Here is a 24676-nt window from a genome sequence, read left to right as displayed (position 1 = left end):
CCCAAATCATCCTGTCCAAATCAGTTCTGACAGAGAGGGAACACTTTGAAGTGAATCGGTGCCCCTTGCCCACAAAACTGAAGACATAAGTTTAACTCACAAGTCATAGGTTATGAACACTAATAAAGCCGGGAGGTGGTGGTGCCGCACGCCTGTAATCCCAGCACTCTGGGAGGCAGAGGCAGGCAGATTTCTGAGTTCAAGGCCAGCCTGGTCTACAGAGTGAGCTCCAGGACAGCCAGGGCTACACAGAGAAACCCTGTCTCGAAAAAAACAAAAAACAAAAAAACAAAAACAAACAAACAAAAAGAACATTAATAAACCCAGGGATATATATGTCAGTGCTCCCAATCCAAGAAAATCCTCCAGATGACCCTTTTATTGGTTTTAAGGCAGCAAGGGATGTCTTCTGGCCCACATGCCTGTCTGGCCAAGCGAGGGAAAGGCAGCAGGGAAGGGAAAAGGTGGCCGTTGGGAGTCAGCCAGAGCACACGTCCCTGCACTCCACCCCATTTGCGTTCTCCAGTCCTCCAATATCATCCTAATGCACTTGGGTTTGAGAGCAAGTGTGCCCCAGGTCTGATGGCGTCTGCCAGGACCATCTTCCCGGCCCACGGCCCTGCTCAGCCCGCTTTCCCTTCTGCCAGGCTCTCCCAGGGGCAGATGACTTCCTTTTCTGTGGTCTGGTCACCAGACTCTCCTGCTCCGGGGTCATCCGAGTCGATCAGGCAGGGCCCACTATCCGTAGGCATTTCCATTTTGATCTGGAAAAAGCTTCAGACACAAAAAGGGAACAGTGAAGAAACAGAAGGGCAGGCAATCCCCCACGTGATCGCGGGACGGCAGGTAATCATGCCCACGTGATCCTGACAGTCCCTAGGGCGAACATGCCACAGACGTTGACCCAGAGTGGCATGTGCAGCCACCGGCTCTGCAGACTCCTTTGACTGGGATTTATATCTTTCTGTTGAATCAAAGACAATCCCAAATATGCCTTATTTTAGTTTTTCAATCTTTATGGTTTTGATTACTGTAGCCTGCCCCGTCATGTTGACATACCAGCATGTAATCCTCAACCCCTTTAAACTATCCCTTGGGGACACTGGGAAGGAAGCCCTTTCAAGGCCCCATGCCCACATATGAAGTTGGGACAGTAGCTGCAGGACTAGAAGATTCTCCCAGCAGGACCAGCTGAGGAGAATTAACAAACTCATCCTGATCATTTCTTAAAGCAACAGAGCCTAACCCCTTTCCAGCCACAGGCAAGAAGGGGACAGTAGCCAGTGCTCCCTGCTGTCCCCACACTCACTGCACTGCAGAGATCACGCTCTCTGGGTCTCCATAGCAACCTAAGGCTCCTGCATAGCATTTCTTTCTCTGGAACCAGGCAGGATCAAATGTAGGATTGTGTCAACTGATTTGGGGGTGCCTCTGACTGTCCTGCTTCTCAGCTGTGAATCCAGGCACTCCCAAACACTCATCTAGGTATTTGCTGTGCACACAGTGGCTGCCTCAGGGCACTCAGGGTCCTCGGATCTCAGACTTGGAAGCTGATCTTAAACCACTGCGGGAACAAGTATCTTTTTGAGGACCTTTAGGAGAGCAGACAGGTGTCAGAGAGGACCAAGGAGATACCTAAGGTATAGGAAAGGGCTGGAGTCCCTGGGGAATCATGTCTTAGGAACACAATAGCCTGTGGTAAGTGCTAAAGCCCTTTTGAAATGCAGTGACTTTACTTGATTAACAGTCTTGGGAGGGGGCAGATGTGTGAAGGAAAATGGACAGATAAAGAAATAAAAAGACTCCTGTCTCTTTCCCATCTCCAAGAAAGATGAAGGGACTGGGTTTTGGTGCGGCATTCAGACACTTAGGGATGTGATTGGGCTGCTAGTGACTGACTGGTCCCCACAATCCTCATTTCAGCCCCATGTCTCTGTCATCACCAAGAAGCCACAGTCCACACCCACACCCACACCCACACCCACACCCACTGTCCACATGCACACAACACCAGCCCCTCGGCTTCTTACTTGGCTACTTTCTTGGGTTTCAGCCTGGGCAGCTGTTGGCCCATGTCCCCCAGAGGCTGCACCTTCCCGTGTGACACAGAGGGGCACTTGGGTGAGAGTCTGGCAAAAACTGGCGATGCCAAACAGCCCCGTCTCAGGAACCTGCCGAGGGACAGAGCTGCCCGGGCCTTGGGAGGGGCTCTGGGCTGGCCCTGTGGTCTGGAGTGGTCTACCGAGGGCTCGCTGCTCTCAGCAACCAGGGGCCCAGAGTTGGCACCAGACCAGCTGGCTTCCCCCTTGGGCTCCAGTCCTGAAGAACCCTCTAAGGCCACTCGGATGGGCGAGGGGCAGATGGCAATGCTGGGCCGCCGGATGAAGCGACTTGGGGAAGGGAAAGGCTTCCTGGGGGAGCGGCAGGATGGAGAGAAGGGACTGGAGGGAGAGGGAGGCACGCAGGTCCCTGTATACACAGCCAGGTGAGGGCTGGGAGCCAAGTGCTGGCCTGGCTGTGGGAAAGGAGAAAAGGAAGTTCAGTAAGGAGTCATGTCCCCGGCCACCAGGGCTGATGGGCTATCCTCATCTAACTCAGTTTCCTTCCAATGATCCTGAGCTGTCCTGGACACCTCCTGGAGGGACTGATTGTAAAGGTTATCCCGAGGTATCTGTGACACTGGCACAGCCAGTCATACAAAGACCTCTTGCCAGGATCCATCGGCCACAAACTGACCTTCTTCCAGTCCTGGGACGCTGGAGTGTAACCAAGCTAAACTTGATTACCCCTCAAAACAAGTCTCCAGGTGCCTGCCCTTTGTCCTTCCTACAGCAGGTCACCTCTTCATTGAAGACCATCGCTTTAGATCTGGAGCATTTCACACTATTTTGTTGTTGTTTGGTGTGTGGGGTGGGGAGAGGTGTTTTGATGGCATTTGAACTTATGACTTTGCCCATGCTAGGCAAGTGCTTTCCCATGGAGACATCCCTAACCAAAGACATTTAACTTCAACAGTTTCACTGGTCAGTGCAAGTAGGGAGGCCTGCAACTGGTGCCCTGCTGAGCCTCCATGCCTGAGACCACGCTCACCTGTGTCGCCCCTGGCAATGTTTTAGGGGCTCCAACCATAGCACCTGCCCAGGTACCCCCTCAGACTGGGCAGGGGAAACTGAGAAGGGAAAAGGCTGTGTGTAGAACCTGAGGAGTTAACAGGAAAGAAGCAATTCTCCAGGAGGAGTTGATTCTGTGACTCAGCAGAGAAAAGGGAAGGATCTCACTGTCTGGGCCATCGCGGCCTCAGAGCCCAGAGTACTTGGGCAGAAGGGGAGGGTGTGGCATTTCTTCAGCTCAGGGAACCCAAAGGAGCTTTTCCCAAGTTGAGCAAGGAAATTAAAGCTGAGATTTCGCTGAGCTCTTCGTTGTCACCTCTTCCTTTGTAGGTCACAAGGGTCAATTTGTGTGGGCTGCCGGGTCCCTTCTAAAGGCCTGCTATAGTCATTGACCACAGGAAAGCCTGGCATGGACACCTGAGGAGAGCTGATGGTGTCTTAAGGAGCAACTGAACCACTACTGCTTCCAAGAGAGGCCTAGAAAGAATTACAATAAGGAACAGACCTTCTCTGCAACAACCACACAGATGGCTTGCTCAGACCCTAAGTCTGAAGAAGGCTGCCTGAGCCCTGGGCAGGAGGCTACTGGATTCAGAGTAAGGCCTGGACTCGAGGTCATTCGAACAATCCAGGCCCAGTGTAAAGTCAGCTGGACTCGAGGACAGCTGAGCAGAATGCGCTCATTTGTTACACAGCAATCGAGAATTAAGACAATGACGGAATAGGCTTCAGAGTCTAGGTGTGTGACCCAAAAGCCCCCACTGTGCCTACGAACACGTGTTGCAATCATATTGCCTCTATGGTTTCTATATCCTGGAAAGAGAACTTAGTAAATGAGGAAAGAGGAGAGAGGGAGGAGTAAGGAGCCTACTAAGAGCATTTGAACCTCTGGCCTTGGAATGTGTGGTGAACTCCTGAGATCACCCCATCTTACAGATAAGAAGTCTGAGGCTCCTGAAGATAAGGGGACTTCACCAAGATTGTGTGGCTTGACCATTCCTTTCCCCTCCCTCTCTCCCCCTCCCCCATCTCACTCCTTCCCTAGAGCCTTCTTCCTTTCAGGATGGAGGACAAGACAGATAAGGGAGTCCGCCACTGTCTTCCCTTCGTCACTTACCTGGCCTGAGCTGGTCTCTTCTGAGCAAATGGCCACTTCCCTGGTGGATGCTGGACAGTTTTTTTTTTTTTCTCCCTGGCTCTTTCTCACAAGGAAGCCATGAGTTTCCACTCTGTTCCTTCCCATGGAGGCCTGGGCTTGTGCTCTATAGCCCTGCCCTCCAGTTCACGCACCTTCTACCAATGATATGAGCAGCAAAGCAGTGGCATGCATGACAGGCGGTGCAGAACGCAGGGACGCGACAGGACACAGACAAAGTGGAACCTGGTTCAGAACTGGTGCGAGCAGTTTTCTTCTTTATTGTGCATGGGAACAGAGAGAGAGGGATGGCAGGAGCGTGGAATGAGGTGGCACATTAACAGAAAGACACAATCACAGAGTTTTTAATGGAAGACAAAGCAGATGGCTCAGCACCTCTACTCATTCTTGTTCCGTCAGAATCTAGCTGAGAAATCAAAGACCGGTGGCTGCGTTCAGCATGCAAGGACCCAGCCCCCCAGTGTCTCCCTGTTGTCCCCTTCCCTTCTTCTCCAAGAGCAAGCAAAACTGGTCCCATAAAAGACAACTTAGGTGATCACATCATTTCTTTGGCTAGTCTACCGCAAGACCATCCTAGCTGGGACTGACCCTCACTTCAGCCATAGAACTTGGAGACAACAGGTCTTCTGGTCCGGACATTATTACTAATGGGTCCTCTCTTAGAAACTGTAATTAGGGGGTTAATACCTCAAACAGAACCTAATGCTATCTAGAGAGCGCAGAGGACACTGAGGCAGCAGAGAGCTAAGATGGTTTGGGATGATAATGATTTAAATATGCCTCAGTTTATACGTAAACCAGAAAGAATGGCGGGCCACCATGTTGAACAGCATTGTCAGAAGAAATCAGCAGACAAGGAGACAGTGAAGCACACAGGTAATGTACTAAAGATGGTGGTAAGGGTAGTGGTGGTGATCATGGTGATGGTGGTGGTGATGGCAGTAGTGACGGTGGTGGTGGTGGTGGTAATGTTGGTTCTGATGGTGAGGGTGGTGAGGATGATGGTGGAGAGTGATGGTAATGGGATTGTTATGATGGTAGTGACAAGGAGATGGTGATGATGATGTCAGCAATGGCCACGATGGTGATGATAGTGATGACAATGGAATGGTACTGATGGTGATGGTGACTGGGATGGTGATGATGCTAGTGGTGATGATGATGGCAGGAAGATGGTGATGGTAATTGGGATGGTGATGGTGATTGACATGGTGATGATGATGGCATGGTGATGATGATTGGGATGGTGATAGAGATTGGCACGGTGATGATTGGGATGGTGATTGACATGGTGATGACTTGGTGGTGACTGTCATAGTGATGATGATTGGGATGGTGATGGTGATTAGGATGGGGATAGTGATTGGCGTGGCAATGGTGATTAGAGTGGCAATGATGATGGTGGTGATGATGACAGTAACAAGATGGTGATGGTGGTAATAGCCGTGATAATGATGTTGCCAGTAGTGATGGTAAGGGTAATAATTTTGATAGTGACAGCGTAGCAGTGACCAGCATTTGTTGAGCATTTCTGAAGTGCTGGCTATGATTCTAAGTACTTTACCCTGATTTTCCTGCCCCTGGCTCTTGGGTCTTTGACTTAATACCCATAACAAAACCAATGTCTTCTGTAAAGGCCAAACAGGAAAATAGGATTCTACAAAGGAAATGCTAGGACTTTAGAAAATAATATAATCCAGTGTAGTTAGCCCCTGTGGGCAGAGAAGCTCATGGTGTGGCTAAATTCTGCCATTAAGAAATCGAGAGGGTGTCTGAGAACCTGACACAATAAATGCTATTGTAGTGATTTAAATACAGTAATATCATTATCTGAGTATGTGCTAGGTGAGATACAGATGGGCCCTGAGGGGCTGCTGTTAGCTTTGCTCATGGTAAAAACTTAGCAGGAGCCATTGCCCCCTCTAGAGCCATGACAGCAGCCACAGATGTTCTTTCAACACCTAAAAACTAGAAAGGAATATCCGGCCGCTCCTCCACCAAGCCTGTGAATGTTCTATAGACCTTGAGACAACACCATCAGACTCAGGCTCTGACACTGGGGTGAGGCGGGAGTGAGAGAGGGGAAGAGCTGAAGCTAATAGGTGAGGTACACCGAGGCCACACAGACATGTGAAGTCCTGGGAGCTGGATGATTAAAGGGGCCTTCCAGGATGGGTAGTCCAGGTTACCCACTGGTCCTAATCACGCACACCAACTACCTACCCTAAGGCCCCTCTAGTCACCTTAAAGTCTTTACTCTTCTACAGGCTAGTGGTTCCTACTATGACCTCCCAAAGCATCATGGGGCTTCCCTGTAAGTCAACTGTGCATGCTCTGCTCTCTTCCCCTCACCCCAGTCCCTGACCACAGTGCCTGTACAATTCTTGGCATGTCACAGAGACTGGAGAGCATTGTGGGAGGCTGGGTGGCTGTAACACACGGAAGAAAACTGGTGACGGAGCCCGAGCCTCTTCCTCCTTGTTTGTCCTTTGAGTTTGTTGAGAAAGGGTCTCACTATGCCTCTCTGGCCATCCTGGAAGCCATATGTAGAGCAGGCTGGGCCCTAACTCATAGAAACCTGCATGCCTCTGCCTCTCAAGTGCTAGGTTTAAAGGCATGTACTACCATGCCTGACCTAAACCTGACACATCTTCTGAAAATTTCTCTCAGACCAAACGATCCTCTTCCTACTCTGCCTTAAGTTTTAAACACAGACAAATCCCTAATCACACTCTGGCTCATAGTACAGCCATTTACACCCATGCATCTTTATGAATCTCCTGAGGACAAAGACCACTTTGCATATTTTTATTCCCCATCTTCTACTGATCCTTATTTTTTTTTTAAAAAAAAAATGTTCTTTAAGAGTCACTTGTGGGGCCAGGTGGTATGGCGCACATCTGTAATCCCAGCACTCTGGGAGGCAGAGGCAGGAGGATTTGTGAGTTTGAGGCCAGCCTGGTCTACAGAGTGAGTTCCAGGACAGCCAGGGCTACACAGAGAAACCCTGTCTCAAAAAAAAAACAAAAAAAAAACAAAAAAAAAAAAAACAAAAAACAAATCCAAAACAAACAACAACAACAATAACAACAACAACAACAAAAAGAGTCATTTGTGGGGCTGGAGAGATGGCTCATCGGTTAAGAGCACTGACTGCTCTTCCAAAGGTCCTGAGTTTAAATCCCAGCAACCACATGGTGGCTCACAACCATCTGAAATGAAATCGGACGCCCTCTTCTGGTGCATCCGAAGACAGCTACAGTGTACTTACATACAACAAATAAATAAATAAATAAATCTTTTTTAAAAAGATAAATAACAATAAAAAAAAAAAAGAGTCACTTGTGGGGGGTACATACCCTAGTCCCTGTACTTTGGAGGCAGAAGCAAGCAAAGTTCTGTGAGTTCAAATCCACTCCAGTAGACATAGGGAGTTCTAGTCCAGCCAGAGATGCTTATTAAGACCTTTCCTCAAAACTAAGTGTATATATATATATATATATATATATATATATATATATATATATATATATATATGTGTGTGTGTGTGTGTGTGTGTGTGTGTGTGTGTGTGTATACATATACATTCTAGTCTCTACTTGCATACACACACTCTCTTCTCCTCCTCCTCCTCCTCCTCCTCCTCCTCCTTCTCCTCCTCCTCCTCTAACTGTGGATTGCTAATTGCTGCCCTCTCGTACCTGTCCTCTGGATAATGTTCAGACCTCTCTCTATATCTTCAGTCACTGAGTAGAGAATGCTCACCTACTCTACTGCCCATGATTCTCACTGATTCCTAAGACCTTGTACCTCCAGCACTGAGCAAATTCCCCTATATGTGGGACAGAACCCGAAACAGCACACTGTTGTCCTTCAGAGAATGACAGATTTGAGAAGCACAAGCTTAGGGCGCAGGGTGGCAGACAGAGAGACCGAAGGTGAGCAGGACCTAGGCAGTGGTGCCCTGAGGAGTTCGTGACAACCTCATCGGCTCCACCATGCTGCTGGCGTGATCTCAGCTCATGTGGACTGATTAGAAGGGACGGCAAACATTCTTTGGCTTCAAGCTTCTCCAACTTTCCCACTTAAGTAGGCCAAACAGCAGGAGAGCCGGGTAAACACGCATCCCCCAGGAGTCTTAGGGGGGCAGCGCCTGAACCTGCATAGCCAAGCATGAAATGACTTTGATGTCTCCAACGTTAGCCTTAAAAATTCATGCGCATCTTGCATTCTATTTCATAATATATTTATGGTCGTTTTAATGTAAATTTTTAAAAATTACCTAAATTTCCTCCTCCTATTCTAAATATTCAAGTAAAATTGGCATCCCAGTTTTGGAAAGTAATCTTGAGACAGCCTCTCTTTCCACAAATGAGTAGAAAGCAGAGAAGCCTGTGAGTTACTCAGGACTATATGGCTTGTGTTAGTTAGAACTGGGACCAGGCCCAAGAATCTCAGAATCCATAGCTCTTTCCATCCATCCATCTATCCATCCATCCATCCATCCATCCATCCATCCATCTATTCATCATTCATCCATCCATCCATCTATCATTCATCTATCCATCCATCATCTATCCATCCATCCATCCATCTATTCATCATTCATCCATCCATCCATCTATCTATCATTCACCTATCCATCCATCATCTATCCATCCATCCTTCATCCATCCATCCATCTATCCATCATCCATCCATCCATCCACCTATCCATCCATCCATCTATCCATCATTCACCCATCTATCCATCATCCATCATCCATCATCCATCCATCCATCCTTCATCCATCTATCCATCCATCCACCTATCCATCCATCCATTCACTCATTTATTCATCCATCCATCCATCTATCTATCCATCATTCACCCATCCATCCATGCATCATCCATCCATCCATCATTCATCCATCCATCCATCATCCATCCATCTATCCATCCATGCATGCATCATCCATCCATCCATCCTTCATCCATCTATCCATCATCCATCATCCATCCATCCATGCATCATCCATCCATCCATCCACTCATTTATTTATTCTTTCATCCATCCATCCATCTGCTCACTCATTCATTTATCCATTCATTCATCCATCCATTCATCCAGTCATGTGACACACATGTGTAGAACTTGCTACGTCTTGGACATTAGACTCCAAGAGGGAAGCTAGATATTTGTCCCTCTCCTCATACCACTTAGTTTATAACCTGAAGCTTCTGCTGGGGAATGCAGATACAAATATCCAAAAGAATATTTAAAAAACACATTTCTTGGTTGGTGGCATCTCAGAGTAACTTGTGAACTTTGGAAATACTTATTCTACTCTTTGGGGATGGGATTATCTTGCTAGCATGGAACCAATGATTGCAAACTACTTGAACTGCCTAGACAGGTTTGAGTGATCTGGCCCCGCCCACACCTCTCGGCTCCACCCACACCTCTTGGCTAGCCCTTCCTATCTCTCTCTACCCCGCCCACCTCTCCTTGCCCTGGGTCATTTCTTCCTCATTCACTAGACTTCATCCTCTTGGCTTTTCAGTTCACTCTGAATCGTTTTCTACACCTGGGTTTTGTCCTTCTAGTCCCTCTCTCTGTGGAACAGTCTCTCTGGAACTGTTTCAAAGAGGCGTATAAGTCTACTCGGAACACAGCTTCCTTATCATGGTATCAAACTCATTCCCTTCATAACCTATTCAATGAGTTTTATCCTGTTTTTACTTAACAATTACTACAGTGAACACAATTCTATACACTTCCTGCATCCATGTATTTTTCAATGGGACTCTGACATATTTTTACTAAAAAGAGTAGAGTCCATTTCCATATTCCTTTTCCCTGCTTGGACACAGGGTCTCATGTAGCCCAGGCTAGCCTCAAATTTATTATACATGCAAGGATGACCTTGAACTCATAACAGTCCTTCATTCACCTCCCAAGGTCTGGGATTACAGGTGTGCACCACCATGTTTGGTTTTATATGGTGCCGGGGATTGAACCCATGACTTTATGTATGGAAGGCAAGCACTGTAAGCAGCCATCTGAATCCCCAGCTCTGATTCCTCACTCCTTTAACTTAGGAGGACTTCGTGGCTTTCTCTGGCCAAGAAAAGATGGTGAGACCATGGGAAGCCATAGGCATGCTATTTTGTCCCTTGTAAATCTGCCACCACCCTAAGACCACGCCTAGACAGGACTGTTGGAGGATGAGGAATGGAAGCACAGCAGACATGTCCTGTTTCTTCCAGCTGCAGCTTCTGTAAGTCAAACTCCAGACATGGGGGAAACCAAGCCAAGAACAATAGGGCCGCAGAGAGGACCCTCATCCATATGCTCAAGTTTGTGGCCCTCTGCTGTGCCACCAACGCTACCTGATAATTTAACTTCTTTTGTCAGACCTGGACACCACAAGCTCTATAAGAGAAGAACAGTGTTGCTTCTGTTCACTCAAGCCCTGCACATTGTAGGTACCCGGGAAGGGTGTGGAATGTGTGAGTGTTCCTACTTTAGAAGACCGATGTCTTACACTGGTCTCCTTCTCCTTTGCACGCAGGTATGATTAAGGGGGGGGGGTATTTATCTTCAAAAATAACCTTGCAGGATCTCAGAATCATGGACTGAGATGCCCTCTCCCCCGAGTGCTGAGATAGCATAGTCTATAGCTATAGAGAAAGGTAGTTCCAAAATCTAGAAAATATTGCCCGAAGTATATCTGATATCCACCATCCTTCCCCCTAGTTGCGACCATCATTGCCTTTCTGTCTTCTTTGACCAAAAAGATACCCTCAACAGGACATTTCTCCTTGTCTCCTCTGGCCTGAGTCTTTCATTCCTATAAGCTATTTATCCATACATGATGCCCAAGGGAAGATAGAAAGAAAAGAAGTAACCATGGCTAAGAACAAGCTCTCTAGGAAAGGTTCTCTCCCTAGGCAGATGTAGCAGGGGAGACCCGGGAAGGGCCTTATAAGAGCCATGTAGAAAGATCACAAGTTGTTTCAGAAGTGGCATCTAAATTGGAGAGATATGGGGGTGAGAAGTTTCACACAGCTATTCTAAATACACACTCCCGGAAAATTAGCCTGGGGGTCAATTTCTTGATAAGGTAGCACGCAATGTCTTTTCTCCTATGCTTCTCCCACATGTGCTCCCTACAGCAATGTGGCCCGGCACTGCCACTAATGTGGTGACCCGGAGTAGGAAAGCAAAGCCAGCTAACTCTTGATCTGGAAGTCTCCTCTGAACGCTATATTTTGCTGGTAAAGAATGAACCTTCTAAATGCTACTCCCTTTGGGGGAAGTGTAAGTGCCTCTCCTAAGTGCACGACTCCCACCCCGACCCCAGGAATCAGACATTCATTTAGGAGGCAGGTCCTTTTTGAGTTGGCTCCTGCGGTCCAGCTTGCTCATGACCTGGGTGATGTCCACGGTATTGGCTGCTTCCCGAGCTCTCTCTTCTTCCTCCAGCTGCCGCAGAATGACAGGGCTTGGGCTGGAGCGCAGGTGACGCCTCATAAATGGGAGGGTGGAGCTACAAAGAAAGATAGGTGAGTGGTTGGTAGAAAACCATATCGCTTGCCCAAGTGACACCCACTGGGTTAAAGTTTGGACATGTCCCCTCATTTTCCTGGTGGCCTTCCAAGATCTTCAAAACCATGGCCCAACAGAGGATGGGACCATAATGAATACAACTGCCACCTGACTTCAGGCGAGGCAAGAGAAAGACTCTTTGGATGATGATAATGGTTACAGACACACCTTCTACTGTGATGAGCGATCAATATGTTACTTCAGTGCAAGATCTTCAAGATCTCAATGTGATCTCTGAAAGATCTTCAAAGAAGTGGGCACGGTGGGGTTGGGTGATTGGCGCCCCAGAGCTTGAGTCTTGAGGAAGAAGAAGGGTTCAGCATTTGTTTCAAAAGCCAACCTCCAAGGGTGTGGAGTTAGCTCCATTGACAGGGTAAGGACAAGAGCTTGGTCCCCAGAACTCATAAAAAAATAATAATAAAAAAAAATAAAAAAAAACCCAAACAAACAAACAAACAAAAAACCCAGTGTGGTGGTTAGTGTTGTGTTTTATTTAAAAAAAAAAAAAAAAGAAGAAGAAGAAGAAGAAGAAGAAGAAGAAGAAGAAGAAGGAAAGCAGGTCAGGGATATGTGTGGTGGAGGTATGGTATGGTGTGGGGGGAGGGATTGCCCCTGCAGACCCATGCTGAGGCACCCCTTCCCCTTAAGGGACCAGCATACAATGATGACGGTATAGTATAGAACAGGATTTATTCAGGACTGTCATCCTCAAGGACAAGGTGGCCTATTCTCTCAGCAGCTTCTCTCGTAGTCTGGCTCACTCCCACCCCACCCCACCCCACCCATACCCCATGTCTCAGTTGACTGAAGATGCTGGAACTGGCCCCAGCATCGGTTGAACAAACAAGAATATTTATTAACCACAGGGGTGGGGGTGGGGGAAGGACACGGCCTGCAAATGACTGTTTTGAAAAAAATCCTCTGGCAGAGTTTTACAGCTTCGTTCAAGCTGTTATTCATTCCTTCCTCTTTAAATCATTCTTATGTTCCCCACAAAAAAAGTTCAATTTGCTCCTCAGAATGTGGCAGCATCATGGTCCCAGGGTCCTGGTGATGAGGTGATAGAAATCTCCAACTAGTTGAGGGACTTCTAAGAAGTAGTCCCCAGAGGTACCAACACTTGAAATATTCTGGTCTGCTTCTCCTGCCTAGCATTTTCTCTCAGGCATTTTCTCTCCTTGAATGCAATTCCCCACCCCTCTCTCTGGTCTGGAAACAATAGCGATACAAGGGCCTATACCTTAATTAATTCTTATGCATAGGTTTGGTGGTAGAGAGGTGGGGTAATAAAACAACACAAAACAACAACAACAAACACTCAGATGTTCCATTTGTGACACTCCATAATTATCGGTCTGATAATCAGGGCCCTTCAGAGAAACAAAACTTAACTTACTGGAGACAATTACTAGGGAAATCTTGCTGGAGGGAATTTCTAAGCAAATGAGGCACTCATTCTGCCAGCACAAGCCTTTCCAGCCCCCCAACATTGTCATCAAGCAAATCGCTCCACTCTAGCCATTTCATGGAAAGAGAGCCTCAAGTCTCTCAAGCAAACAGCAGGCAGCCAGCGATTAAAGTTGTTCCACTTGCCTTCTCTTGGTGGTTTCCTGGGGCTCGATGGCTTTGGCCAGCATTTCTTTATAGATCGGAGATTTCAAATAGCGTGCGTAAGAATCCTGGTGGGAACAAGAGGAGAGCAGAAGCCGTGAGCCAGGAGGAGGGGTGCGTCGGGCAGAGCACAGTGTGCTGTGGCTTCTGAGCTCTTTCCCTGGTAGGACAGCCACGTTAGGGACATCTGTTTCCTTGAATGCCGGGTGTGGGAGAGGTGTGTGGAGAGCCGTGTGGTACCCAAGACCAGGCAATGCCAAATTCTCCCAGAGAACTCCAATGCACATTCTCGGGACCACCCCGGTCCTACCTAATCATGAACCCCAAGGATGGGACAACCACCTGTGTCTTTAGGCCCATAATTCATATCCATCCCCCAACACTAAAATCCTCCCTGTGTTGAGGCTAACAGGAAGTAAGATGGCATTAACTTCCCATCTTTAGCTGCCACGAAGATAGAGCCCATTTCTAACCCCATTCACACCACATCTGCCTGGTGTTTGGGGTTAGAAAGGAAGATGATACTGTGTAAAATACTGAAAGGACCAGGGTTTCGGCTGTTCTTATGGGGGCGGTGCTTCCTAGGATCTGAGCTGGGTAGCGAAGTCTCTCCCCAATTGTCTGCAACCTCTGAGGCAGCTGGAAACTCCACTCACAACTAACATGGAAATGCCCACCACAACAACTCAGTAACTGAGAATAGTCTCAAAAATTTGTTAAATCCTAGTGACTACAGACATACAGCATTCCTTTCCCGAGATGCCCCTGCCTCATCCCGGCTAGTCCACTGAGTGCCTCCCTCGGCCATTCTCCACTTTACTTTTGAGACAGGCTCTTGCTGAGCCAGGAGCTCACTCGCTCAGCTACCCCGGCCAGCAAACCCTTGGGCTCCTCCTGCCTCTGTCTTCCAGTTTTTGATGTGGGTGCTGGCGGTACGAACTAAAATCCTCATGCTTGGACAGAAAGCACTTTACCTACTAAGCCCCTCCTAAGTTCCTGCAAGCTACATTTTTTTTAAGAGGCAAAAAAAAAAAAATTTAAGGGAGACTATTATTAAAGAGACCACACTGATGAGAAAAAAACAATGGTAAAAAAAATTGGCGGACGTAGTTTGCTGAAAGTTGTAAGTGATGATGTTTTCAAAGTAAACACACTGCTTTATAACAGGAAGAGACAAGGTACAAAGAAGGACGGTGATAAATACTTAGCCATTCCCACCAATCTATATCATGTAACACAGCTGTTGGAGGTACCGTGCCACAGGGGATAATTATCATAGTGGCAAATCAATGAAGTGCACAAAAGCCCTGTCTTGAGATTTTGTGTAGCCAGCAAGATGTCACATTTAGTAAAAGTGCTGACCACCAAACTTCACGACCTGAGTTTGGTCCTAGGAGTCACATGGTAAAAGGAGAGAACACACACACACACACACACATACACACACAAAGACACACACAAATACACATATCACACATAGAGACACACACATACAATTAATCAATTAACTAAAAATTTAAGGAAAGTAGGCATATCTAGGCCAGGAAGATGGCTTAGTGGACAAAGTATTTGCCAACAAGCATGATAACCTGAATCCCCTCATGGCAACAGAGAAGAACTGACTCCATGAAGTTGTTCTCCGACCCCACACACATGCCTACAAACACACATACACACACACATACACACCCCTATACATACACACACATACCTATACACAAACACACCCCCATACACACACACCCCTATACACACACACATATCCCTATACACACACACACATACACACACACATACACACACACCCCTATACACACACACCCCTATACACACATACCCCTATACACACACCCCTATACACACACACCCCTATACACACACACATATCCCTATACACACACACACATACACAAAATTAATTTCTTGGAATATTTTTCAGAAAGTGATTTTTTTCTCTCAGGTTTCTCTTATTTTATTCATGATAAGTCCTTGGAAGCCCTTAGCCCATTTCCATTTCAAAATGACCCAGAAACTACCTGGATTCTCCCAAGGTTTAACTTCAACCGTACTGATGTCTAGACATTAAACCCTCCTGCGTTATGTTTAACCGGGGCCATGAGAAGTGTGACCATCTACAATAAAGACCAAGAGCCAGGCATCGGGATGTGTCAGACCAGGAGCTGGCTTCCTGTCTCCACCCGTGCTGAGACCTTAGACAAGCCTGGACTCTGGAGGGACCTCCCTTCGGATCTTTTTGAGGACAAATGTCTTGCTTTACTCAGAGACTCTGCCCCATAAGCGTTCAACAGCTCTCAGCAATTACCCTAATCTGTCTTACTGATACTACCTACAACATACCTTCAGTACAAGGAGCCCACAGATACAGTTTCTATGGGGCCAGAGGAGCTGGGGCGCTCGAGGAGGTCTAGGCTGGTAGCTAAGAGGAAGAAACAGCTGGCCGTCCTGTCTCATACTACTAGCAACAAAGTATACACATGTATCTACTTGTCACCTGCCCTTTCCCACATCCAAGGAGCTTTCCTGGTAACTGTGAAGGGGGCTCCCTGGCCACTGAGTATCCTCGGCATCCTACCTTCTTCATGAGCATGTAAATATGGGTCTGCGCTGCATCCAGCACATAGCGGTGGGGGTGTCTCAGCCCCTTCACGGTGATGTCCATGGTCTTGCCGTCTATGTTGATCCACCGCCTCGCACCCGGGGCCAGGAACAGCCTGCAGAGGAAGGGAAATGTCCGTCAAAGGTGCACAGATGCGAAGGTAAAGAGCCCCCAGACAGGCCCAGCTGGACTGGTTAGGAGATACTGAAGAGTTTACACTTTGAAGAGGTTGTTGATCAACTTTTCCCAGATGCCAGAATATGGCCATGGCAGACTTGAGAACGGAATGTTTAACCTTGATGTTCCAGGAGAGCAAGCCAGAAGCTGGTGGGGTGACGGAGGTGAGTGAGACCTTTGCAATTTAGGGTAGAATCCACTTCTAGAGAGACTGGAGAAATAGCTCAACAGAGCACTTAATGTTCTTGCAGAAGACCAAGAGTTAAATACCCAGAACCCATATTGGATGGCTCACAACTGCCAGTAACTCCTGTGAAATAGATTATCCCCACCTTCCCTCCCCATCACACACACACACACACACACACACACACACACACACACAAATTGCATTATGGTTCAGGGTGGCTTGCTCTCATAATCCCTGGACACAAGCCAATGGGAATAGGAAATCCCACCATCCATTTCAGATGGCTTCCTTCAGAGAAACCCTCAAACCTCCTAAATATCGGGGAGACATTTATGTCACAGCAGGTCCCAGGGCTGCTGCTGGCCAGAGCTCAGCAGCCCCAGGGTGTGGGACTGTCCCCAATGGTATTCCACCCGGTGCATGCAAGGGAGAGTCTCCCAAGACTCAGCCAGGCCTTACTTGTAGATCTCCTCTGCTTTTTCCTTGACCTTGGACTGATCGCCATACTTCAGATCCTCACAGGCCTCCCAGAATCCTAGGTTCTCCCCTGAATGAGGGAGACAGCCCCACGAAGATGACAACCACGCAGGAAATGAGAGGAGAGAAGAGGAGAGAAAGGTCAGGTGGGCTCCACTGATGTGTTGGACATTTTCCTGCAATATGTGTCACTGAGCACTGGGACATCAAACGACTACATGTCGATGGAGAGAAGGAGCCATGTCTCACCTCTGCAGTGAGGGAGTCGTTGGGTCCCAGCAATGGCGGGGCTCATGAGCTGTAAACTGGATTGTCTGCCACCATGTTTACAGAGATTATCCACTCACTAGGTGGATGCACTATTCCGCCCTCCAATGATACAACCTAATAACTGCCGTGTTCTTTTTCTAAACTGGTATTTGTTTGTTTATTGGTGGGCACGGGTGTAGGGGTTAAAGGTCAAATTATGCAATTGGTCATCTCCATCATGTGGGTCCCAGGGATTGAACTGAAGTCCTCAGGCTGAGCAGCAAACACCGTTACCCACCGAGCCATCTTACCAGCTCCCATATTCTTTCTGGCCAAGAACTTATCTACAGCAAACACTTCCTGAACCATTTACACAGGCTCGTGAGCATGGACGACTCCGCTCTACTGCTTCCTACACTCTGCTGTGTCTCATGCCCATGTGATGGCTGCCTGCCTTAGTTGACCGATGTCCACCTCCTGCACATCATGCCAGCATCTTCCGGCCCAAAAGTCCTTGGAATATTTGAAAGCTGATAGCAGATGCTTAGAAGATACCTGGCTATTAGGGGTGCTTAGTATCATGAGAACCAGAGCGAGAGAGGAAAAAACCAGACCCCCCAAAATCCTTAATCTCTTCCCAATTTCACATTCACTCCCCAGTGATTAGCTGAACCCCAAAAGCATCAGGATTCTAATGAAGCCTTGTATCAATTATACCTGAGGAAATAAAGCTGGTGTCATCAGTACTCAAGTAACATAATGGTGCATGTGTGTGTGTGTGTGTGTGTGTGTACTTGTACATACACACTCACAGTCTGAAGTGCTGTAGTGACAATTAGTGGACAAGAGGACCTTCTCTGCTTCCACAGTATTTCCTGAAAGCCCCCAGTTATGTCAGACTCATAGAGGCTGCACAACTCTATACTAGCTAGAATTTGTCCTGCAAAGACAGAAGCAGATATCCTTTGGACATTAATCACAGGCCAATGATTTTCTTTAGTAATCTATTGATCAGATGCCCATACCCTTTGCTTATAGAGAGTTAATCACTTATAACTAAATTAAATGAACAATGGCACGGAGGAGGGACACCCGTGGTATACAGACACGTCTGCCATGGAAGAATCTCTTAGCTTCAGCTACCAACTGGAAATCTGAAGGAATGTCTACAGGGGAGGACGGAATTGCCTCAATCAGATTGCCCTGTGCTATATAGGTGGGCCATTTTCTTGATTGATTATTGATAGAAGAGGGCCTAGCCCACTGTGGTGGGCCTGGACTGTATAAGGAAGCAAGCCAGTGAGCAGTATTTCTCCATGGTTTCTGCTTCAGCTCCTGCTCCAGTTCTTGCCTCTACTTCCATCAGTGACAGACCGTGATCTGAAAATACAAACCAGATAAAACCTTTCCTCCCAGGTTGTTTTTAGTGATTTTTTTTATCATAGTAGCAGAAAGCAAGCTAGAACATGGTATTCTATGGATGAACCTTGAAGACATGGTGGTGGTTTAAATGAGAATGTCCCACCCCTGTAGCATCATCCATTTATATACTTGGTCATCAGGATGTGTTACTATTTGAAAAGTTTAGGATGTGTGGCCTTGTTGGAGGACGTATGTCTCTGGGGGTGGCTTTTGAGATTTCTGCTGAATGCGAACCCAGTGGCTGACTGAACTCTTGCCTGGGACAACTCCCAGCCACTTCTCTAGTGCCACGTCTGTATGCCACCATGCCCCCCACCATATTGGCAATGAACTAAACCCCTGTAAGCCAGTGCCAATTAAATGCTTCCTTTTGTGAGTTGCTGTGGTATGGTGTCTCTTCACAGCAACAGCATACTGAGTAAGACAGAGGTTATATTAAGTGATGCAGGCCAGACACAAAGGGATTAATCCTATGATTACACTTGCATGAGGAACCTAGAGCCATCAAACTCAGAGAGGCATGCAGTGACATGGTGGTCACTCGGGGTGGGTGGAATAGGAGGTTGAGTACACAGTTTCAAATTGGGATGATGAAAATGTTCTGGAAATGCAGATACACTTATTGATCACTGAACAATACACCCATATGGTTAAAATGGCAAAATTTTGTGTTATATATTTTTCAGTAAGTAAAAAAGTTAAGGTGGCCATGGGAGCCAGCCTGTGATACTGCCCTTCTGGAGGTAGAGACAGCTGGATAGCCAGATTAGCCATGTCGGTGAGACCTGGGTTCAACTGAGAGCCCCTGACTTGATGACTAAGATGGAGAAAGACCAAAGAAGACTCCTGGGGTCAATCTCTCAGGCTTCCACACTCAATGGCAGACATGTGTTCAAGCACACACACACACACACACACACACACACACACAGACACACACACATCTATGCACACACAGGAGTATTTATACACACTCGTTTCTAAACGTTAAATAAACCCCTTAAAACACATCTAAGAATGTTCACTGCCATATTCATAAAGCCCGAAGCCGAAACAATCCAAATTCAAGAGTTGGAGAGATAATTCTGTGGGTAAGAAGAGCACTTTTTGCTCTTTCAGGGGACCCAGGTTCAAGTCCCAACAGCCACATGGTGGCTCACAACCATCTATGACTCTAGTTCTAGAGGATCTGCTCACCTCTTCTGGCCTCTGTGAGTACTAGACATGCACACAGAGTCACATACATACCGGCAGGCAAAACGCCATGCACATAAGTTAAAAAAATTAACCTAAAGGCCCCATGAACTAATGGATGGATGAATACAGGTGGTATGCTCATACCATGGAACCGGCTGCAGCCATAAAGAAAAATGCAGAACACTAAGAAAAGGTCGCACGCTGTACGGTCGGTCGGTCCCCATTGCAAGAAGCATGCAGGGTACCCAAATCCACGGGGCCAAAGGGAGAGGCGGGGGCAGCATGCTGGGGCGAGGGAAGAGCTGGAAATGACTTACGATGGGTAAAGCGTTTCTCCCTGAGCTGTTACAGAATTTGCTAGTATTGGCAGCTGTATCGCTCAGTGAACATATAAGACCAAGCAAGACAGCAAAGCCACTGGATTGAGCCCAGGGTGGTGGGCTACACAATTCTATCATTTCAGGAACTGAAGCAGGAGGATCACAAGTTTGAAGCCAGCCTGGGCTACCCAGAGACCTGCTGTCACAAAACCAAACAACAACAACAAAAGAATACTTGGAAGACAGAGACAGGAGGATTTGGACATCAGGTTCATCCTCAATGACATAGTGAATCTGAGGTCAGCCTGGGTTATATGAAACTTCAGTTTAAAGACAGGGGTGGGGTGGGGTAGGGTGGGGTGGGGTGGGATAGGGTGGGGTGGGATAGGGTGGGGTGGGGATGAATCTCATATGGGTGATACCTAAATTTTAAGTTTTTAATTAAATAAGATAACTGATGCTTTATATTCCCTATCCACACATGAATCCTTCTGAATCTCCTCAGGAAAATGACTATATAATATAGTTTCAGAGATGCAAGGAAATTTTTTCTAGATGCCTCCTTTTATCAAGCATCTTGATGGTTGAAACTCAACCTGCTACTCTATCTACTGCCCACTAGATGGCACCATTTCCACTTAGTCACTGGGCACTTAGCCTGCCCCTGCTCATCCATCTTTTGGAGGGTTATTACATTTATGCAATTCGGCTTGTTTAGACAGAATGATTTACAGCAAGCAATGTTCTAATGCAATGCTCTGTATCGGGCCGCCATCCAGACTAAAGCATGTCCAGTATGATTTGCTTCAGGAGCAGGTCCCCAGACTAACTGCTTTAGGATAATAAGCCTTGGAGTCTCAAATCCAATCATGAAGCTCCCCCCAGGGATGGGACTAGACAAACAGATAAATAAACCGAATAAAAGCCAATTTGTTGGCAAAGGTGGTGAAGAAATTTAACGTGTAATTGGTTCTAATCTGGCCTCATTGTGTTCCGGGATGTTTCTCAGTGGATGAGACACTTGGAAACAGACCTCCTCCACTAAAGTCCACATCCTCTGAAGGCTCAGAAGAAACCAGGGCAAGAGGTTACACTTCAATCATCCGGGGAGCTTTCAAGACCACAGTGACTGCAACTCAATCCAATTAACCAATTTACCTGGTCTGGGTCCAGGTAAACACGAGTTTAAACATATCTATGGAGGGAGATGGTTCAGCGTTAAGAGCACTGGCTCCTCTGCCAGAGGCCCTGGGTCCAATTCTCAACACCCATATGGTTGCTCACAACCCTTTGTAACTCCAGATCTGGAGAATATGACACCACTTCTGGCCTCGATGGGCACTGCATACATATGGTATACAGACATACATGTTGGATAGATAGATAGATAGATAGATAGATAGATAGATAGATAGATAGATAGATAGATATCATGCTGGAGAAGCTGCTTAGTCCCTAGAGTGTTTGCCAAGCACCCACCAAGCCTTAGGTTCAGTCTTCAGAGTGTCTCATTCCTTTTCCCAGTACTTGGGACAGAGGGTCAAAAGAACCAAGAGTTAGCAATCATCTTCAGCTACATAGAGAGTTCAGAGTTAGCCTGGGCTACATGTAATCCTGTCTCAGAGAGGAAGAAAGGGGAGGGAGAGAAAGGGATAAGGGGAGGGAGGGAGGAAAGGAGGGAGGGAAGAAGGGAGGGAGGGAGGGAGGGAGGGCGGGAGGGAGGGAGGGAGGGAGAAAGAGAGAGAGAACTCACCACTGAATTCCTTCTTGAGAAAGTACTGGAAGCTCTGCCGACCCTTGGGGTCTCGAATCAGTTCGCTGAAGTTGAAGGCCCATCGCTCCACCCGCATCTTGGTTGGGACCTCCACCCTGCAAGGATGATGACACAGTACTCTGTGCTGGCCTGGGTGGGATCGATAGGTCTACCAACCTTCATGAGGTCCTTGACCAGTGTCTCCACCTGATCGGTTTTGCTCTCCCCTGCCCCCAGCCTCTGCATAGACGCACAATCCAAGTCACCACTTATTAGGAGGATGCAGCCAGTAAGTTCTCTGGGGTTCACAGCAGAGATGTGGCCTCCCAGAGCTGAGGGAAAGTCACAACCCAGTGGATCCTGTCCTAAAACCCTTCAGGGGAAAGATCCCAGTCCTAAAACAATCTGTGAAGGGTCAGGCCACCACCTTCAAGCTAGGCTAGAATTCCCGTGACATAGTGATCCCTGGATGCTGTGGTCACAGCTGCCATCAGCACCTGTCACTCACCAAGCCTTCCCTTTCACCCTGATCGTACAAGAAAGTTTGTGACAGCATTGGTCATGATAGTTACTACCCGGGAAAAACCCAAATGTCCTTCCGCAGGCAGATGGGTGTGCGTGAAGCATATAAACAGCTTGGTTTATACGTAACTGAAACAAGATGCTAACTCCTGCTGCAGTGTGGATAAACTCTGAAAGCTTAGCAGGAAGTGGAAAATGCCTGCCGAGAAACCACATATCCTGTGATGTCATCTACAAGAAACATCTAGACTAGGAGAATACCAACAGCTAAAGGGTATGGATTTCTTTTAAAACATTATGATAGAGATTACATCCCTCTGTCAATATAACAAAAATGTAATTGTATGCTTTAAATGGGTAAATTGTATGATATATTAATTATAACTAAAAAAAATCCCCTCAAACTTGATAAAGGGCTTGGTGTATACCAGTCTGGCTTTGAACTTGCTATGTAGCTCAGGAACCTTGAATGGCTGATCCTCCTGCCTCCCAGGTGCTAGGGTTACAGATGCACCCTTATATTGTATTGGGGATCAAATCTGGGGCTTCAAGATTTCTAGACACTCCACCAACTGAACCACAGACCACTCTAAAATAAAGCACATTTCAGGCTGGGGAGATGGCTCACTGGATAAAGTATTTGCCATGTGAAGACCACTTTGGGTCTCCAGAACCCATGTAAAAACCTAGCAGGTATGGTAGCCTCCTGTAATCTCCTCCCTCAGGAGGCAGAGATGGGACCCCTAGGAAAAGCTAGCTAGCTGGACTAGCCAGACCTAGAGAGCTATGGGCTCAGTGAGAGACCATGGCTCAATAAATAAAGTGTTAACGAGTGAAGGAAGACACCTGATATCAGCCTAAGGCCTCCATACACATGAACACATGGACCCACACACATGGACACACTCATACACACATGCAAACACATCACACACATACACTCACCAAAAAAAAAAAACAAACAAAAAAACAAAAACAAAAAAACAAAACCAGATTTGCTAAAATCCAAACATTCAAAATACATACAATTTGGCATTTAAATCCCAGAACTGGGTGTCGTCTGTTATCCAAGGGTTGCTGGGAAGGCAGCCGGACATGATGGCGTCGTTGGAAGAGAACTGCTCACTGTACTTGACAATTCTGAAAAGCAGATAGAAAGGGAGATTCCTAGAGACCAGATAACTCCATGGAGTTCTTGGCTGGCTTGGCCTCCCTTCTGGTATGGATTTAGTTACACGCCTATCACCGTCTTCTCGGAAAAGACACGCCATAGCCCCTGGGATGGGAAGCGATTTGGAAAGCTCTGTCCTAGTATATTTGGGAAATGGTGCTGTTTTTATCCAGGAAGGATGATTTCATCTAGGAAAATCATCTAGGAAGATTTTACATTCCAAAGCTGACTCAATCTGTGTCTTGGTGTCCACCTGGGAAGCTACACTTGCCACAGATGAACCAAGACCACTGATCTTCCGGATTCCACCTCTGGTCAGATAATGTCTGTGTTTGGGAGCTTCAGTGCCCTGCTGGAACCCTTGGCCTCAAGCTAAGTGGGACCTTCTAAGTTAATGCATTTCCTGACGTCTGAGACAGAAGCAATGCTCTTATCTGTGTGCGAGGAAGAACCACAGATTCTTGCCACGAATGCTGCCCACAGCTGTAGGCATTCTTTTAGGGAGGATGGCTCACTTTAAAAAAATATTAATTTGGAAAGGTATAAAGACTATCTGAAGATTTTTACGAGAACCTGACCCCTAACCTAATATTGGAAGTCAGCAGTGACAAAATGTGGTTCACGGGAACCTAAAGTCAGTCTTCACGTGACTTGTTACATTTGATTTAAAGCAGACTTTCTCTTACACACCTATTGTTTGTGATTTAGCGAAACAAATCAAAGACATACCCTCCAAGGGACACAGAAGACTTCACCGTGGACCTCATTAAGGCCTGTTGGTAATACATGATCTGGGAAGAGAGACGGCCGTTAGAAGACAGCGCGATTGTTAATCATGACTCTCAACTGGACAGGTTCTGGAATCACTTGGCAGACAGACCTCCAGGGGGATTTCTAGATTGGGTTGTGATGGGAGGATCCGCCCTTAAGGTGAACAGCACCAGGCCATGGGCTGGACTCCCAGAGTGAAGACAGGAAAGTCAGCTGAGCAGCAGCGGCATTCGTGTCTGTTTTTTGACTGCGGGTGCCCTGTGACCAGCTGCCTCCTGCTGTGCTGCTGTGATTCCCGCTCTCTACCATGGTGGACTGTATCCCCTAGAACTGTGAGCCGG

General features: G+C 47.1%; 1 protein-coding gene across 2 annotated transcripts in view; it reads right to left on the bottom strand.

Moving 5' to 3' along the window:
- Window positions 1-369: 369 nt before the first annotated feature.
- The window catches only part of Rgs9 (regulator of G protein signaling 9), a 68638-nt gene continuing 44331 nt past the window's right edge, over window positions 370-24676 (bottom strand). For both annotated transcript variants that reach the window (XM_052196377.1, XM_052196378.1), the window contains exons 11-19: window positions 24294-24355; window positions 23420-23533; window positions 21872-21987; window positions 16913-17000; window positions 16063-16201; window positions 13452-13537; window positions 11682-11799; window positions 2031-2515; window positions 370-774 (exon numbers count right to left, since the gene is read on the bottom strand). In XM_052196377.1, the coding sequence (XP_052052337.1) occupies window positions 624-774; window positions 2031-2515; window positions 11682-11799; window positions 13452-13537; window positions 16063-16201; window positions 16913-17000; window positions 21872-21987; window positions 23420-23533; window positions 24294-24355 (1359 nt within the window). In that variant the 3' untranslated portion in view covers window positions 370-623. The remainder of the gene's footprint in view (window positions 775-2030; window positions 2516-11681; window positions 11800-13451; window positions 13538-16062; window positions 16202-16912; window positions 17001-21871; window positions 21988-23419; window positions 23534-24293; window positions 24356-24676) is intronic.

This window comes from Apodemus sylvaticus, chromosome 10 (genome assembly GCF_947179515.1).
Source record: "Apodemus sylvaticus chromosome 10, mApoSyl1.1, whole genome shotgun sequence".
NCBI classification, from domain to species: Eukaryota; Metazoa; Chordata; class Mammalia; order Rodentia; family Muridae; genus Apodemus; species Apodemus sylvaticus.
Note: the sequence above shows the minus strand (reverse complement) of the source record. Positions and strands in the feature narration are given on the sequence as shown.